Source organism: Bufo bufo, chromosome 10 (assembly GCF_905171765.1).
Source record: "Bufo bufo chromosome 10, aBufBuf1.1, whole genome shotgun sequence".
NCBI lineage: Eukaryota > Metazoa > Chordata > Amphibia > Anura > Bufonidae > Bufo > Bufo bufo.
Window position 1 is genome coordinate 40,784,930 of NC_053398.1, and position 17,777 is coordinate 40,802,706.

Genomic DNA, 17,777 nt, shown 5'->3' on the forward strand with positions numbered 1-17,777 from the left:
CCGCATGTCACTGGAGAGTGGCATTAGTCGAACATCCCTTCGGCGGATATTAGCTACTCACAAATGGCACCCTTACAAACTCCAGCTACTGCAGCATCTCAATGAGGATGACCCAGATCGGCGTACTGAATTTTCAGAATGGGCAAAACAAAAATTGGAACAGGACCCTCAGTTTACGCAGAAGATTTTGTTCAGTGATGAGGCAAACTTTTATGTGAATGGTGAAGTTAGCAAACAAAACCACCGCTATTGGTCTGACACTAACCCACAATGGATAGGTCCCTCCAAGACTGTTGGAACAAAAAAATTGATGGTATGGTGTGGTATATGGGGTACAAAGATAGTGGGGCCATTCTTCATCAATGGAAACCTCAAGGCCACTGGATATGCGAAATTGCTACATGATGATGTGTTTCCCTCTTTATGCACTGAAGCTGGCACGTTCCCAGTTTTTCCAGCAAGATGATGCACCACCACATTAAGGGTGTCAGGTCCGAGCATTCCTAGATGAACATCCTTCATATAAGATAGGGCCGGGGGCTATCCATAGTATTCAGTATATTGGGCAGACTAGATGGGCCAAATGGTTCTTATCTGCCGACACATTCTATGTTTCTATGTTTCTATGTTTCTATGAACAGTTTTCTGGAAAGTGGATTGGTCGTCGTGGGCCAGTTGAATGGCCCCCAAGGTCTCACGATCTGACCCCCTTAGACTTTTATTTTTGGGGTCATCTGAAGGCAATTGTCTATGCTGTGAAGATACGAGATGTGCAGCACCTGAAACTACGGATACTGGAAGCCTGTGCTAGCATTTCTCCTGCGGTGTTGTTATCAGTTTGTGAAGAGTGGGAGAAGAGGGTTGCATTGACAATCCAACACAATGGGCAGCACATTGAACACATTTTATAAGTGGTCAGAAACTTGTAAATAACTCATGAAAGAATAAAGTTACGTTAAAACCAAGCACACCATTTTCTTGTGAAATTCCCAATAAGTTTGATGTGTCACATGACCCTTTTCCTATTGAAAAAACAAAAGTTGGATTCAAAATGGCCGACTTCAAAATGGCCGCCATGGTCACCACCCATCTTGAAAAGTTTCCCCCCTCACATTTACTAATGTGCCACAAACAGGAAGTTAATATCTCCAACCATTCCCATTTTATTAAGGTTTTTCCATATAAATGGCCCACCCTGTAGATGGTTGTGAGTTCGAATCCCCACAGAAACATTTAAAAAATAGAAGCTAAATTAGACTTAAGCACACAGGGTGTCCCCAAGCATACTGACAATGCTTATGGATAACCTTTTCATGTTCATAGCCATATACGAAGTCAGAGCAGGGACTCCTAAGCTGGGAATTTCCAGAGTGCCGACTCCTCAGTGATCTGAAGCTGGAGGCCCCTTAGAGGATTGGGGCCCAGTTTGCCCCCCCCTCCCCCAAACGCTGGCCCTGCACTTGATAAGTGGCAGTACAAAGCATGAACACCAGTTTTTTGGCACATTTTCAATTTTAGGGGTGTTATCATGCTGCACGCTTTTTTCACCTGTATGAAGAGAACAGAATATTTCTCTGTTACTTTTGGCCCCTGCACATTGCTGTACATTACATGTATCTACTGTAAGCAAAAGAAATATGGAAAAATATTTCTTAAAATTCTCCTAACAGTAATCTGCTCTATTCCTAGGACTACATTCTTCTTTTATCAAATGGCAAAGCAGATTTATGCAGTGAGGGAGACGTGTCTGAGTCACCCTTTAAGATACGGGACACCAGCCTTTATCTGATCATTACTGCAAGCAATGGACTAGTTCTGGTTTGGGATAAAAAAACAAGTTTCACTATCAAGCTCACAGGAAATTTTCAAGTAAGTATTCTTTAAATTTACTGATTTCTTAAAAAGGAAGATCGATCAGAAAGATTTTTTTTTAACTCAATATTCATAGGAAACAAATTGTTTTTCAGTTTTCAGCTGTTTTGCTTTTTCGGCAGAGCTATGCCATAAAAAATTCAAAATACAATATTGTCCTTCAGTAGCAGTCAACACAAAAGAAAAGACCTACTATATAGATTGTAGTGTTGATCGCGAATATTCTAATCGCAAATTTTTATTGCGAATATTGCCACTTTGAGAATTCGCGAATATCTAGAATATAGTGCTATATCTTCGTAATCGATAATATTCTAGTAGTGGGGGAAACCCCCCACCGTGCGGTGTCAGAGGGAAAAGGGGGATCAGCCTGGCCAAAAGGAGGAATAAGGGAGCAGGTCACCTCCTACAGCGTCCCTAATTCTGGCCCTGACTCCTGTATGAGCCAACCCAGATGGTAGGAGGGCTCATACTCTGGAACCTTGGGGCCCTACTAACCCTCAGGAAATTCCCCTTTTCCCTCTGACACCGCACGGTGGGGGGTTTCCCCCACTGCCCGCCGTGACAGTATGACCACAAGGGTGGCCCTCACTGGAAAGATGGTACAACCAGACAGAGCATAACTCCAGCACACACCAAGGCTGGAGTACCACCCAGCTTCAGGCATCCAGCAGAGGCTAAATAGCCCAAGCAGCCACACCCACAAACACATAAACCCAGTATTAAAACACTAGGAAGGGAGTTAACCCTTCCAACACCAGACAAGGGGAGGAAGCCACTTAAAGGGGAAGTGCACACACAAGCATGGAAAGCTACACGTTGCCGCAGGCAACAACATGCGTGGCAACCATGTCACAGCAATAACCCAGAAGGCCGAGACACTGCCACCGCATGCACACACAGCAAGAAGTTGCCGCGGGCAACTGCAAGTGTAGCAACAGTGTCACAACGCACACGATAGGCCGTGACAGGTGTGGGTCCTAACTCTGAGACCCACCTCTATGCCATCTGTGTTGTGTCAGGGATTTTTCATGGACCTGTACACTTTAGTGGGTGTGTTTGGTCTGCTTTAAAATCAATGGGTACTTGTGCTGTCCATGTAAAGTCCGAATAGCACATATCAGTGAAAAATGGAAATGTTCTAAGGACTACTTCACATTTCAGCGATTTGGTCAGTGATTTCCATCAGTGATCATGAGCCAAAACCAGTAGTGGAGCCTACACTGAGATAAAGTATAATGGAAAGATCTGCACCTGATCTGTGTTTTTGACCTGCACCCAGTTTTCGCTCACAATCACTGACCAAATCACTGAAGTATGAACTAGAATCAGCCCAGACTGTCAGACCAAAAAGCTGAGAGGTCTCGTCATAGCTAGCAAATTCTCACATTCTGACAGTATACGGAAATAATAAAGTCCTGTGCGGGCTGGGATCGAACAACCTGGCAGTTTGCACCTGACACCTGTAAAGAGTCAAAATAACTAGCTTGATATTTAATAATCATTACTTAAATGCCACATCGTCGAAATAGTGGACATTCACTTTAAAGCAACTATCTAATTTTTGTGTTATAATATGTATTTTTTTTTTATACCTAACAGCAAAATGTCTGTGGACTCTGCGGAAATTACGATGGCAATTCAAACAATGATTTTACTACCAGAGGTCACCTTGTTGTACAAGACGAAATAGAATTTGGTGATACTTGGAAATTATCACCATCATGTCCAGAAACTGAAATGATGATAGAACCCTGTGAGATTAATCCCCACCGAAAGTCATGGTCTCAAAGACAGTGTGCCATTATCCTGAGTGACGAATTCAAAACCTGCCATTCTGAGGTAATTTTAGTAACAGCCCATGGAGCAACAACAATAGGTTACAAATAATCATCATAATCAAAAAATTGTAAGGTTCAACATTTGCAGATACACCGCGTCATAGGCTGAGGCTCCCAGACCTAATTGGCAAATCACACTCACTGTGAAGTCATCCCAAGTCATCCCTGAAAAACATACAAACACTTTTTATGTATGTTTGGATGTATTGCAAGCCTTTTGTTGTTGTAATATGTTCCAGAGCCTAGTAGACCCAAAACCTGGGTGGTATTTTTAGGTGGCAACGGTCTATGTATGCATATAAGGCAAGTAAACCTTATGCTCTCCCTAGAGGACTAGAGATGTGACCTTTGAAATTTAAATGGACAAGATATGTATACAGTAGATTGTGTTGTGTATACAATGCCTTTATGTGGATAGTCATCTGGATTGTGGCTTGCAATACTCAGCGGTGCCACTGAGCAATATTACTGTAGCTGTGGGAATTGCAGTCTTCTCCACTGCCATCTACAGGAGAAAGTGTGAACATAAGTATAGGGCTGAGAAGGAGTCTGATACTAAATTGTATTTTAAGCCTGAGTGGGGTTAGCTCTGTGAGAATCATCAGGGGACTGCAAACAGAACCCCAGCTAGAGGAAGCCAAGGGGAAGGGGGAGCAGTGTTAAGTTTGTTCCCCTGGGAGTTTTTAGCTGAGGCCAGAGTTGTTAGTGAAAGGGGTGATATGGTAAGGGCTCTTGAGGGTAATGATCTTGTGGTGTTAACATAGACCCAAGTTAGAGAGTGACACACTCTATAATTATTAGGTTCTGTTTAGTTTAATTTGTGTTCATTAACTGTTATATTATTGTAACTGTTAAGATTTTGTCCCTCTTCTGAGTGCTGTTACTGCAAAACCCCAGCGCAAGGGGGTATCTGTAATTTGGTTTGTAATGTTTGAACTGTTTGTAATGCTAATGTAATGTACAGTATACCTAGTATGTCTAAGCATGAGAAAGGCATGGCCAGAATTAACCATCTTGGCTCAGCCCTCTCTGGAGCTTAGGGTGTGGGCTGGCTCTACCCTCTAGTGCCACAGTTTTCTAGCTAAAGAGAGGAAGGAAGTTGGAAGCAGTCTCCATGTGCTCCTCTTCCCCAGACTCCAGCTTCAATTTCAGGAGCCTTCAGATCTTCCATGAGCTCCAGGGGATGAAAGAGAGGAAGATTTGAAGGGGGATTAGCATCGCTACAGTGTGAGAGTCAGCAAGGTAAGCCAGCATAAAGCATTTCAGACCCTACTGCTGTATAGGGATAATCTGTTAGGATACCCTCTACACCCAAGATTAATGGACACCACAGCCATGGTTGCCAGATTGCGGTTCTTAGCCAGAGATCCCAGTCCCAGAGACTTTAGCAAGAGAAAGAGTAATCAGAGGCCCATTGCTAATACTACTACTTACTTAGCTCATGCTTTGACATCTGGGGAGAATTTTCACTGTATGCAGATAATTTCTGGATGTACTACAACTTCTATTTTGCACACAATAGAGACTTTCATTTGGTTAATCAGACCTGGTTACTGACTCTTCTATGCCTTTCCTAACACCACATGTTGGCCATTTCACCATTTCAATGCCCGCCTTGCACACAGACATTTAATATTAGGGCACACTAAACTACCATCAGGGAGGATCCCTAGCTACATGAAGTCCACTGAAGGAATAAAGGGTGCCCCTCATTCACTGAACTAACCCCATGGAGCGATGGCCAGAGGGAGTACACTGTGACACATCATCAGGGCCACAATCACTCCCATCCTCTGCTCTGGCTCCTCAGGGGCTCACTGTGTAACCATCAAGCTTGTCATGTCACTGCATGTGCTAAAGTGGTATGTGAACTTAAACTGTTTGAACTGAGCTTGGTCTGAGATTTAAGGGGGACATGTGAAGCCCCTTGTTACAAACAGAGCAAAAATACAATCAATACTACACATTGATGAGCATTCCTGTCAGGCTGCTCAGCCATGATGGCATATCATATGCAGGATCACATCTTAACTGTCTATTGTAGAACAACGTAGTGTGTAGTGAGGCCCTGTCCCCTCACTCTTGTAGGTAGCTCTGTACTCTTTTTCTCTGTTCTCTTAGTTATAAGGACCACATAGTCAAATTTGATGTGAATATAATTCAACTGATGATGTCAGGTAGGGTTTTCTTGACAGTGTCAAATACTTATTTTTTTTTTACTGCATCTCATTACAAAAATGCAATATTTCTGTCTTTCGTTGTAAGAGTCCTATGAAATGGCCTTATGCAGAGCCATAACAAGCACTGATGAACAATAAAAACAGGTCAATTGGTACACTTTTTATTTTTTATTTTTTTTATTTCAATTTTGTGAAGACATATACACAAATCACAACAATACTACAATATCAAAGTCTATATTACAAATTAATAAATATTATAATAACTTTTGTTTCTTTTCTTTATTTTTTTTAACCCAAATACCCACCCGCCACCCTTAGAAAGAGAAAGAGGGACTAAACAAAAAAAACTAAACTAAACATCCAGGCCTAGTATAACCATTTTTTCCATATTTCGTCAATTTTTTCAGATTTTTTAGTATAACTCTCAGTCACCCGTTCTACTTTAATCAGGTTGACAACTGCTTCTCGCCACTGTCCCACTGTGGGGAGGTCTTCCTTTACCCATTTCCTAAGTATAAGGAGTCTAGCTTGAAATAGTACTTTACCCAAAACCAATCGTACTTCTTTATTTAACTTCAGATGTTCAGTTGCCCCTAGTATACAAACTACTGGATCTTCAAAAACTTGAACATCCAAAAATACTAGTACAATCTCTGCTATCTCTTTCCAGTATCTAAAAAGTCTGGGGCATGTCCAAAAACAATGTATAAGATCTGCATTCTCTCCCCTACATTTTGGGCACTTATCTGAAGTTCTCACACCCATTTTCTTTAATATTCAAGGAGATCGGTGTAATCTATGCACTATAAAAAACTGTGATATCTTATGTGAACCCCTATCCGACACCATAGCATAACTTCTAAGAGCATCTTTCCATTTCTCTTCCGTAAAAGACTGAAGTTCTTTTTCCCATTTTCCTCTAGCAAGTATTGTAATTCGTTTTTTTTTTTCCCTGCATCAAGATCCCATATCTTTTTGCAGTTATTCCTCTTTTTTCTCCTCCATTGGTGAATTTATATATTCTATCTGATTGTTCCTTTCTATATTTATCTACATGCACCGCTGTCGTCAACGCATTCCTAAGCTGGAAATATTTATAGATATCCTTTTGGGGGATCCCAAACTCCCTAGCCAGTGTATTGAAGTCCTTCAGTTTATCTTCCTCAAATACTTGACCTAAATATTTCATCAACTAGGAAAAAACGGCTGGCACTCGCTATGTGGTTGCACATCAAACAACTATTTATTAGTAATTAACCGCTAGTTCAACAGTAGATATTAGCAGAAATACATGCACTTTAACATTAAAATAACATTGTTAAAAGAACCCCTAAAAAATAAATAATATAAAATACAATAACACTGGACTGGTTGCGTCACAAACCGCACCAAAGTAATGTCTCTTGAGACAGTATAGTGTTCCTTTGCCAGTTTGCAGTATGTCTCCAATTCAGTGTACTGTCTCTTTAAATAAGAAAATATAGCCAAGTCCACAAGCTATTTTAGTTATTGGGGGATATCATCTCCCTCTCTATGTTTACCGTCAGTAGTTCTTGTATTACTGGATATTGTAGCCTTCAGTAGTTGGGTATGTGGTGAATTCACAGAAAAGTTTTGGCTTACCCACATAAACGACACTCCGGCTGTCTGATTCAGCCGCTTGTTCCACTGCTCGCTCTCGGCGTCCCCGCTCTCTGGCGTCTGTCACGTGGTGTACCAGAGATATCGCGGGACTTGGGAATTTCAGTCCGATATTCTTAGTCCGATATTCCTATGAGAGCTGCAGGTCGGATGAAGAAATGGAGCGCTCCACTTTGTAAAAGATACTTTAGATTTCATCCATCATATCCAGAAGCTTGATGTTGGCAGGGATATAACGCTAAACGCGTTTCGAGGACTTCAATCCTCTTCCTCAGTAGCTATATCCCTGTTGTTGAATCCCCTCCTTTTATACCGTCATGAGTGATCTGCAAAAACTGGGCTGGAATCACTTATTCTTATAATGCGATTTTTGGTGCGGTTTTGGTGCGGTTTTGAAAACGCACCTGCGTTTTTTGTGGCATCGAGACCGCAGCCTCTTAATTAGTATTAGTGTGGCCAAACCATGGTCAAAATCAAATATAACATGTCAAAAAATCAACAACAATATATACAATTTTATATAAAAGACAATATAAAATATACCGCAGGAGATCCATCATTTATAAATAGATAAGAACAAGATAGTACTATAATCTATAAAGACTTCTATATATCCAAGGGTCTCATCCTCTACATATTGTATTCATATCTATCCTCCAATAATAGTATTCGTAGTGGAAGATAGTGTAGGTGGCTGCGTGCCTATCGGCAAGAGGGGATCACAGCGCCGGTAAACGGCCAAACATGAGATCCCCAATTGACTGAGAGGCACACCGCCTAATCTATAAGAAGCCAAAGATTTCCAGCTCGGCGTTTAAGCCTACTGGCATCAGGCTTCCAAAATTATAGATTTGCTTGGATTCTGCCCTAGACATCCGCTCAATATGGTTTCCACCCCTCCAGTGTCTATCGATTTTTTCTAAAGCCACAAAGGACAGACCTGTAGGGTCTTGTCCGTGAGCCTCTTTAAAGTGCCTTGAGAGTGAGTGTTTTTCATAACCTTTCTTAATATTGGAAATATGTTCCGATATCCTCACTCTCAAGGTCCTTTTAGTCCTTCCAATATATTGCCTTGAGCACGGGCATTGTACTAAATAAATAACGCTCACAGAATTGCATGTGAGAAATTGATCAATCTCCCATACAAAAGAATTTTGTGTGGAAGATACCCTCTTGGTATTCCTTGGAATTTTTGTAATTTTGCAGCAAATACAATGTCCACATTTGTAAAAACCTTTCAGATTAGTTAGTCTGCCAGTATTTGATGTCACTATCTTTTTAGTTTTAATCGATGGGGCTACTTTTATCCCTAAATTGGCCGCCCTCGTATATATTATCTGTGGTCTGGCTGGTATTAGCATGCCCATTATTTTGTCTTGTAGCAAATGGTGCCAATGCCGTTTAATAATTTCTTCCACCTTCCTTCTTTGTGTCGTATAAGGAAGGATAATTCTGAACTGGGAGTCTGTTTCACTTTGTTCTGCTGTTTTTACAGTTAATAATGAGTTTCTCGGTAGTTTCCTCACTTTCTCCAATGATCCTTCTAATATATTGGTCGGATACTGTTTGGCCAGGAATTTATCCCTCAGGTGCATTGCTTCTAATTCGAACTGAGCCTCTTCGGTACAGTTCCGTTTTAATCTACGGAACTGTCCGAAGGGTACATTCAGTAACCAATTCGGCAAATGGCAACTAGAATGCAAAATGAATGCATTCCGGGCCGTAGGCTTTTGATATGTCTTACATATATATTTGTTTGCTGCTCGCATAATCGATAGATCTAAAAATTCAATTTCTGTCGCATTTGTGCTCTGGGTAAAAACCAAATTCAAGTTATTTACATTAAGTTCTATTATAAAATTGTTAAGACTATCTTGATCTCCCTTCCAAACTAAAAGAACGTCGTCGATATAACGACGCCAGAGCACCAGGCTACCCCCTCTATGCTGATCAATAGTTTCCCGTTCCCATTGTGCTAGGAACAGGTTTGCATAGCTGGGGGCAAACCTGGTGCCCATGGCTGTTCCTCTAATCTGTAAATAAAAACATCCCTCAAAATAAAAATAATTATGTTGTAAGATGTGTTTAATACCTTCTAAAATGAAATCTGATTGTTGTTTCTTCATTGTCTTATCGTTTTCCAGATGGGCTTTAATGGCTCTTATTCCTGCTTCATGGTCTATTACCGTGTAGAGGGACTTGATATCGAGTGTAGTCATAATCCAGTCCTCTCCCACGTTTAACCCTTCTAATACCTGGATAATTTGTGTAGTATCCCTCAGGTATGATATAGTTGTTTTCACCATGGGTTGTAGCTAGGTGTCTATATATCTTGATAAATTTGATGTTAAAGAGCCAATACCTGATACTATGGGGCGGCCCGGAGGACTCTCCATGTCCTTGTGTACCTTAGGACGGCAGTAAAAGACCTGGAGTCTTCCGGGCGTCCCCATAATATACTCTGATTCTTGTTGAGACAAAATACCCATCTGGACCCCTCTCTGACAATATTCTTCTAATTTCTCACTAAATCTCGTTGTGGGATCTGTGTCCAGTTTTTTATATGTCAATTTATCAGATAATTGTCTCTCACATTCCTGTATATATTTTGCGGTATCCAAAATCACGATCGCCCCCCCTTTGTCTGCGGGGCGAATCGTGATTTTCTCATTTTTTTGTAGTTCTCTAACTGCGGACACTTCTCCATTTGTTAAGTTTTTTTCTATATAATTGTCTCTCTTTTATTTTTCTGAGATCGGCTTCAACATTTTTCTGGAAGCTACCCATCTCTGGGCCAATTTCATTTCTGGGGACTTTTTTTGATTTTTTCTTTAAGTTCGTGTGTTTAAACCTTTCTTCTATTTGCGTAGTTATGGAAATCGAGACATTACTTTGGTGCGGTTTGTGACGCAACCAGTCCAGTGTTATTGTATTTTATATTATTTATTTTTTAGGGGTTCTTTTAACAATGTTATTTTAATGTTAAAGTGCATGTATTTCTGCTAATATCTACTGTTGAACTAGCGGTTAATTACTAATAAATAGTTGTTTGATGTGCAACCACATAGCGAGTGCCAGCCGTTTTTTCCTAGTTTACGCATATCTCTTGGACTGACTGAGTGAGCAGTCCTTCGGCTAGAGCACCCCTACCGTACCGAGGAGGGTGGTGAGCTATCCACATATTTTTTATATTTTTTTATATTTCTAAATATTTCATCCCCTTTTTTTCCCAGTCGATGTAAGTCCTAATCGTTTGCAATTCCTTTAAATATTTTTTTTTCCAAATAGGTGTGTACTGCAAAAAACCTTTGATTTCTAATATTTTTTTAACTTCCACCCATATGTACTCCAGTGAATTCAGTGTTCTATTTCCTATAGAATTTTTCCCTAGTATGCCTGATTCCAATACCTCTGAGTGATTCCATTCCACTCTCCAACCCAGTTTATTTAATTCCTGTCTTCCCACTAAACCGTTCAATTTACCTTTTAGCTGACTATATTGTGTTATTAAATAATATAAAAACCAATTAGGAACAGCTAATCCAATCTCTCTTTTTTTTTATCCTAGGGATAGCACCTTTCCAAATAAAATCCCCCATTAGGCTATCTAATAACCTAAAAATCTTCTGCGGCAATCTCAATGGGGCATTTTGTAGTACATAAAGTATTTTTGGAAGAATTTTTTTTTTTATTAGGTTTACCCGACCCTGAATTGACAGCGATACTCTTTTCCAAATGTGTATTTTAGTTCTAAGTTCTTTTATTACGGGAAGTACATTTAACTTTTCATATTCTTCTATATTTCCAGAGATTTGTATACCTAACTATTTAAAACTCTCGTGTTTCTCAAGCACATGCACCCTTGAGTCCTTCTGTGATTGCCCATCTCCTAATATCATAATTTGGGATTTCCCCCAATAATATTTAAACCAGAAAAAAAATAAAAACTTATCTATTATATCTATTACTCTATTAAACTGATCCCCAATATTGTGCATAAATAATAAAATATCATCAGCATACATTAATAATTTTTCGTCTCCTTCCACATATTGAAAACCTTTGAACTCCCTATAATTTCTTATTATACTTGCCAGGGGCTCAATCGCTATAGCAAATAGTAATGGGGAGAGAGGGCATCCCTGCCTAGTGCCCCGATACAGGGCAAGAGGCAGGGACAAGCTCCCATCCACCATCACTCTAGCCCTCGGATATAAGCTGGATCCATCTTATAAATCCCTCCCCTATGCCAACCCTATTCAAGACTGCCCATAAATACTCCCACTCAATACAATCAAATGCCTTTTGGGCATCCAGTGAAAGTATAGCTTTCTCACCAATTTCTGTTCTATTAGCCTCAATATTAAGGTACAACCTTCTTATATTTGAGTATATTGTTCTGTCGGGTATAAAACCTGTCTGATCTTCATGGATTATACCTTTGATCACCTTAGAGAGCCTACCTGCCAAGACTTTTGCCAAAATTTTAACATCCGTATTTAACAAAGATATTGGTCTAATTGTTCTTTACCCTTTTTTGGAATTAATATTATAATTGCCTCTTTCATGGAATCTGGTAAGTCCCCTATTTTTTGAGCCTCACACAATGTTATTTTTAATTCTGGTATTAACACCTGGGCAAAAGTCTTATATATTTCAAAGGGGAGGCCATCACACCCTCGTGTTTTTGCAGGATTCACCTTACACAAAACCTCGTTTATTTCTAAAATCAATATTTATTTTTCCAAATATTCCTTTTGGGCCTGAGATATCTCTCTCAAGGCAATCTGGTCTAAATATAAGTCCAAATCTATTTTCGAATATTGTACCCTAGACTTATAAAGTTCCTGAAAATAGTCCACAAAACCTGATGTATTTTTAGCTTTTCCTGTTCCTCCTCCCATTCCTTCCTATTGTATTCAGTGGGGTTCGTTATACATGCTATTCTTGCTTCTTCTAGTTTTTTTTCCCCAGTACATTACCTCTTTCCTTAGTACTTTTCTTCCAGTAATTCACCTTTTTAAACAACAATCCTTGCAAGTATGCCATGGCGGTATCCCAAACGATCAATCTGCTAGCGGAATTATTATTCTCCTGGAAAAAAAAAAAATCATTCCTCCATTATACTCTCTTTATCTGAAATCAATGATAACCAATGAGCGTTAAACTTAAACATTGGCAAATTATTCTTTCTGTTCAAATCCAGTTCCATTACCACAGCACTATGATCGGATACAGCCATAGGCAAATACTTTATCTTAATCCTGTTTTGGGACATTAGATTTTTATTTCCCAAGACCATATCTATTCTTGACCAGGTTTGGTGTGATTTAGAATAACAGGAACACATGATTTTTTCCGGGTTCTGATAGCGCCAAACATCAATCCAGTTAAATTCTAAGGCCAGTTTAAACAAATCTACATTTTGTATTCTTCCCCCTCTGCTAGACATTCTATCCCTGAGTGGGTCCATTACAGTATTATAATCTCCTATCGCAATCATTATGCATTCTTGTCTATACAACATGAATCTATGTAATTCATACATCTGGCTTATATGGTGGTGGAATATATATATTTGCGATTACTATTTTAACCCCTTCTATATTGCATTGTAAGAAGAGGTAACTACCACAGTCGTCGGCCTCGTATGCAACACACTCAAATTTAATCTTATCATGTATCAGAATTGAGACCCCTCTTGAGTAAGTAGTACATACCGAATGGTACCCTTCCACTATCCATCTCTTCTCCAACCACCTTAAGGATTCTTTATCTAGGTGTGTCTTTTGGAGGCAAACGATGGCTGGCAAGAACCTCTTTATCCACTGAAGGATAGCATACCTCTTTACTTTCTCTCGTAAACCTCTCACGTTCAATGAAAGAATCCTAACCATCTAGCAGAGAGGAAAAAACAAACAAAAAAAAAACGCGTCCCCTCTCCCTCTTCTCCAAAATACCTCCCCCTCCCACGCTGAATAGCCCCCCCTCTGCTTGTCAGCAGTCGGGGCGGCTCCATTGCTTAGCATAATGGCTCCTTATCCCCCCTCACACCCCCCCTCAAAGGCCCATCCCATTCGCTAACCTCAAGTGGCTCCTGAAAAAAATCAATCCTTCCTTTGTATTCCACTCCTAATTTTACCAGAAAAAGTAGACTATACTTCAAACCTGCCTCCCTTAGTCTCTTTTTTACAGTTATGAACTCTTTTCTACGTGCATTGGTGTCAGCTGAGTAATCTAGGAAGAGTCTTATCTTTTCACCATGTATCTGGTATTTTTTCCGGAGGTTCTAGCATCAGACAGTATTGTATCTCGATTCTTAGCAAGTAAGCATTTGAGCAACATATGTCTGGGATAGTCCCCTGGAACTCTCTTTTTTGTGGGGACCCTATGTGCTCTTTCGATAGCGAACAAAGGGGAAAGAGTACCCTCCCTACAGTTCTCCTTTATCCATCTCTCCATAAATTCGATACAGTTGTCCCCTTCTGCCCGTTCTGGGATCCCTACACATCTTATATTTGTTCTTCTCGATCTATCTTCTTGATTTATTATTTTTTGTTCCATCTTGCCATTCATCTGTTTTAAAGATACAACCTCCTTCTCTAGATTCTGAACAGAGAGCTCCAGAGTGGGAATCCTTTTTTCCATCTCATGTAATCGCTGCCTTATTTTCTCCATCTCATCCCGTATTACACTAACATCAGTTTGCACTGCCCCGATCTGTGTCATTATATTCCCCATTTCATTTTCCATCCTCGAGACAGTGCAAAATATGTCCTTCATCATTTTTACATCTATCTCTGTGAATACCGCAGAGGGTCCCCACTCTTCCACTCCACCCGTAGATCCGTTCTCCTGCATCAGAACATGGGACTCTGCATCTATAATTTTTTCTTTCTGTAGGGAACAAGAACCTGCAGAGTTTGGGACCAGAAATTTATTTAAACCCTGTTGTTTGGACCCAGTCTCTAACCCTGTTACTGATCTCCTACCACTACCACCAGTAGGGCCATGCTGTTCCTCCTTTTTCTTAGGGGGCATTTTTAAACTAACTCTTGTCTCTTTTTCCCTTTTCCACTTCTCCTCCCTCCCCTTCCCTCTTCCACGCTACCTCTTCCGCTACCTTTTTCCCTTCTTTTTTTCTCTCCCTCCTCTCCTCCTCTGTCTTCACCCAGCACTGTCACAACCCTTCCCAACCATTCTCTCGCAAATACAGATGTAAAGTTGTCTTAATCAGAGACATAAAATCTGTTAACATATAATAACGCTAAAGTTTGCAATATAATAACATATTGTAACAAGCAATCCAAATAGACATAGCCGTACATTTCAGCTTAGACCAGAAGGAAAAAGATTATTTGAGAGAAAGGGTATTAATAATAGGAGGGAAAGAGAGAGACAAACAAAAAAAAAAAAAAAAAAGTCCAGCAGCCAAATTGTGAAAGTTTTCCTAGTGTCCAGAAGTATCTCATACATTAACTCCGAAGAAACAATGTCCATCAATCCGAACACGTTTGGTCAAAAAGAGAGAGAAGGAAAAGTCGCAAATTCAACAGAACAAGTACCAGCCTTGTACCTTTAGTGAGAGGGTTAAGCTACATTAGAACGAGTTAGTCCCTGGTTAGTCCAGGAGAGTTTGGAGGTGTTAGAGGGGGTTAGTCCTATGAAAAGTCCCTGGTTAGTCCTATAGAAAGATCTTCTTCAGAGGGTTAGAATCAAAGGTCAAGATCGAAATTACAATAGGGGTATAAATGTAAATACAAAGATCGCTGTACAATGTAGTCCACAACCATCTAGGTATCTTCACCCCTTTTTTTTTTTTTCCTTCTTTCTTTCCCTCTTATCTCACTTGTTACTTTCTTCCTTCCACAAAGGACGCTCAAAAGGACACTCAATCCCCACATACAAGTACTGCAAAGTTTTAAATAACAACCTCCAATTTCCACTCTCCACACTCCAGCTTCCAACCCCTCTCTTTTTCTCTTTTTCTCTTCTTTTTTTCCTTACTCTCTCCTCCACTTCTTCTTTTACCCCCTTTAACAATATCACTACTTTATTATAGGATGGGGGGCATCCAAACAGACATCAGAACGGTGGGCTCCACTCTAGACGGCCGCTTATCACCCACAGTGCCCCTCAGTGGCATTAAACTGACAATTCAGACCCTCCAGGGACCATCCAGGAGGGGGGGGGGGAGACAAACAACCTCCTCTGATCCTCTGCTCCTCCAGAGCGGCGACTCACCACCCCAGCAACGACCACGGCATCGGCATCCACAGCAAACCCATCCAGACCGGCAGAAGTCAGCGCCCAGGTATCCGCTTCAACATCAGCGTCAGCATCCCCGGCAAGCGCATCGAGGTGGGGAACAAGCAGGCAGACCGGCAAGCGGGCAGGCCGGATAACCAGCGAGCAGCAGGGGGAGGGGGGGCGGAGCCTAGCGTCTATCGTCAGACGCTCCCATGCTCCTTAATTGGTACACCTTTACTCACAGTTCTCACATCAGCCAATGGAATCAGCCTCTGCTGATTATCTGTGATTAGTGAGAACTGCAGTCTTTTCCTAGGCCAGTGATGTCACTTTCATAAAGTGAATGGGCATGGGGTGTAACTAGTACCAAGCATGCCACTTTACATTGTACAGCACTGTTCTTGGTATGCTGTGAGGAGGCCGCTGCACACACCGGCCTCTTCCAACAGCTGATCTATGGTGGTAGCTGGTGTTGGACCCCCACCGATCAGGTATTGATGACCTATGCTGAAAAGTTCATTACTGCAACTTTCAACCACAGCATGCTTCTAAGTACATTATAAAACATACAGTTTACAGTCTCAAAATTGGCAGGTAATGCGACTCCTACTCATTTACAGTACCCCATTTAACCTTTACATATGACATTACAGTAATTGTTTGCTACTATTGTTACAGGTCGATCCTACTAGCTATTATCATGCATGTGTGAAAGATTCCTGTGCTTGTGATGAAGGAGGAGATTGTGATTGCTATTGTACAGCTATTGCAGTGTATGCCCAGGCATGCCTTGGCCATTGTGTTTGTATTGACTGGAGAACTCCAAACCGTTGTCGTAAGTATCACTGATAAAGAACTTTATCCTTCTTAGAAGAATTCTGCCCGCTAGACAATCATTAACTTTTTTGTAATATCTTATAGTTATTCATGTGGTATGTGCTTGTTGTCTTTTTGTGCAGCTGTGTTCTGTGACTATTATAACAATGACGGTAGGTGTGAGTGGCATTATAAAGCATGCGGAGCCAACTGCATGAAGACCTGTAGAAATCCATCTGGAAATTGTTCATCTGAACCAACTAAAATGGAAGGTCAGTATATCACCAGTGGCTTTATATTCAGACTTTTCATAATAACATCTATAATGACAAACCATGCTATAGAAGTGTATACTAGTGTGTCAGCTGTAGCATACATCTCACAACCTACTGCAATTACCAAGATTGACGTTAACTCTTATCAGATGTTGCAGTAAATGCTGACTACAGTACCTAGTTGGTTTTATCAAGGTGATTGTGTGTTGCTGGATGCTTGCCATGGCAGGTGGCTCTTTAGACACTGCTAGGTCTAAAAATTCTAAATATGTCTGAAGTATAGACCCTGCTGTTGAAATGTCTGTTGAATCTAGCAGCCTCCTCCTCACTCCCACCCCAGATAAACAATTTGAAACTCCCTTCCCAAGTTCCCAAAGGTAATGGTGTAAACAAAAGAAGCAAATCTAGTTAACATCCTAAATCCTATAAACCATTTGTGGTTAGGAATTCTACTAAGGTGACTCCATCCCCCTCTGTTTTTTGTGGTTAGCCAGTCAATAGTAGAGGTTTCCAACCAGGGCAACCTGTATCAGAGAATGGTGCCAATGAGCCCCATTAGGCTCCATCCCTATAGATGCTTCAAAGTCATCAGAATTTCCATTGGTTTTTCAACATCTGGAGACCATTTTGGTTGATATTACATCCATTGAAGAGCGCATCTTGGCTGTTCATGTCTCCACAGAACTTCTTCCTTTGTCTTAAATTTCCACCTATTATGACACTCATGTTCTTAAAGCTTCTCATTCTGGTACCAGTGTCGCTCAAGTGGAGCCTTTTTTAGCTTGGCCACCACGCTCCACTTCCACTATGGCATCTTTGGAGAAGGAAGCCATGGTAAAAGATACGTCTTCATCCTCCTAATATACTACAGGGTCTTTTTTTAGGGCTTCCCTCGCAAC

General features: G+C 40.7%; 1 protein-coding gene across 1 annotated transcript in view; it reads left to right on the forward strand.

Moving 5' to 3' along the window:
* The window catches only part of LOC120980015 (mucin-5AC-like), an 85,466-nt gene that overhangs the window by 46,115 nt on the left and 21,574 nt on the right, over positions 1 to 17,777 (forward strand). The window contains exons 7-10 of the mRNA XM_040408880.1: positions 1,690 to 1,869; positions 3,475 to 3,714; positions 16,466 to 16,622; positions 16,747 to 16,875. Coding sequence (XP_040264814.1) covers positions 1,690 to 1,869; positions 3,475 to 3,714; positions 16,466 to 16,622; positions 16,747 to 16,875 — 706 coding nt within the window. The remainder of the gene's footprint in view (positions 1 to 1,689; positions 1,870 to 3,474; positions 3,715 to 16,465; positions 16,623 to 16,746; positions 16,876 to 17,777) is intronic.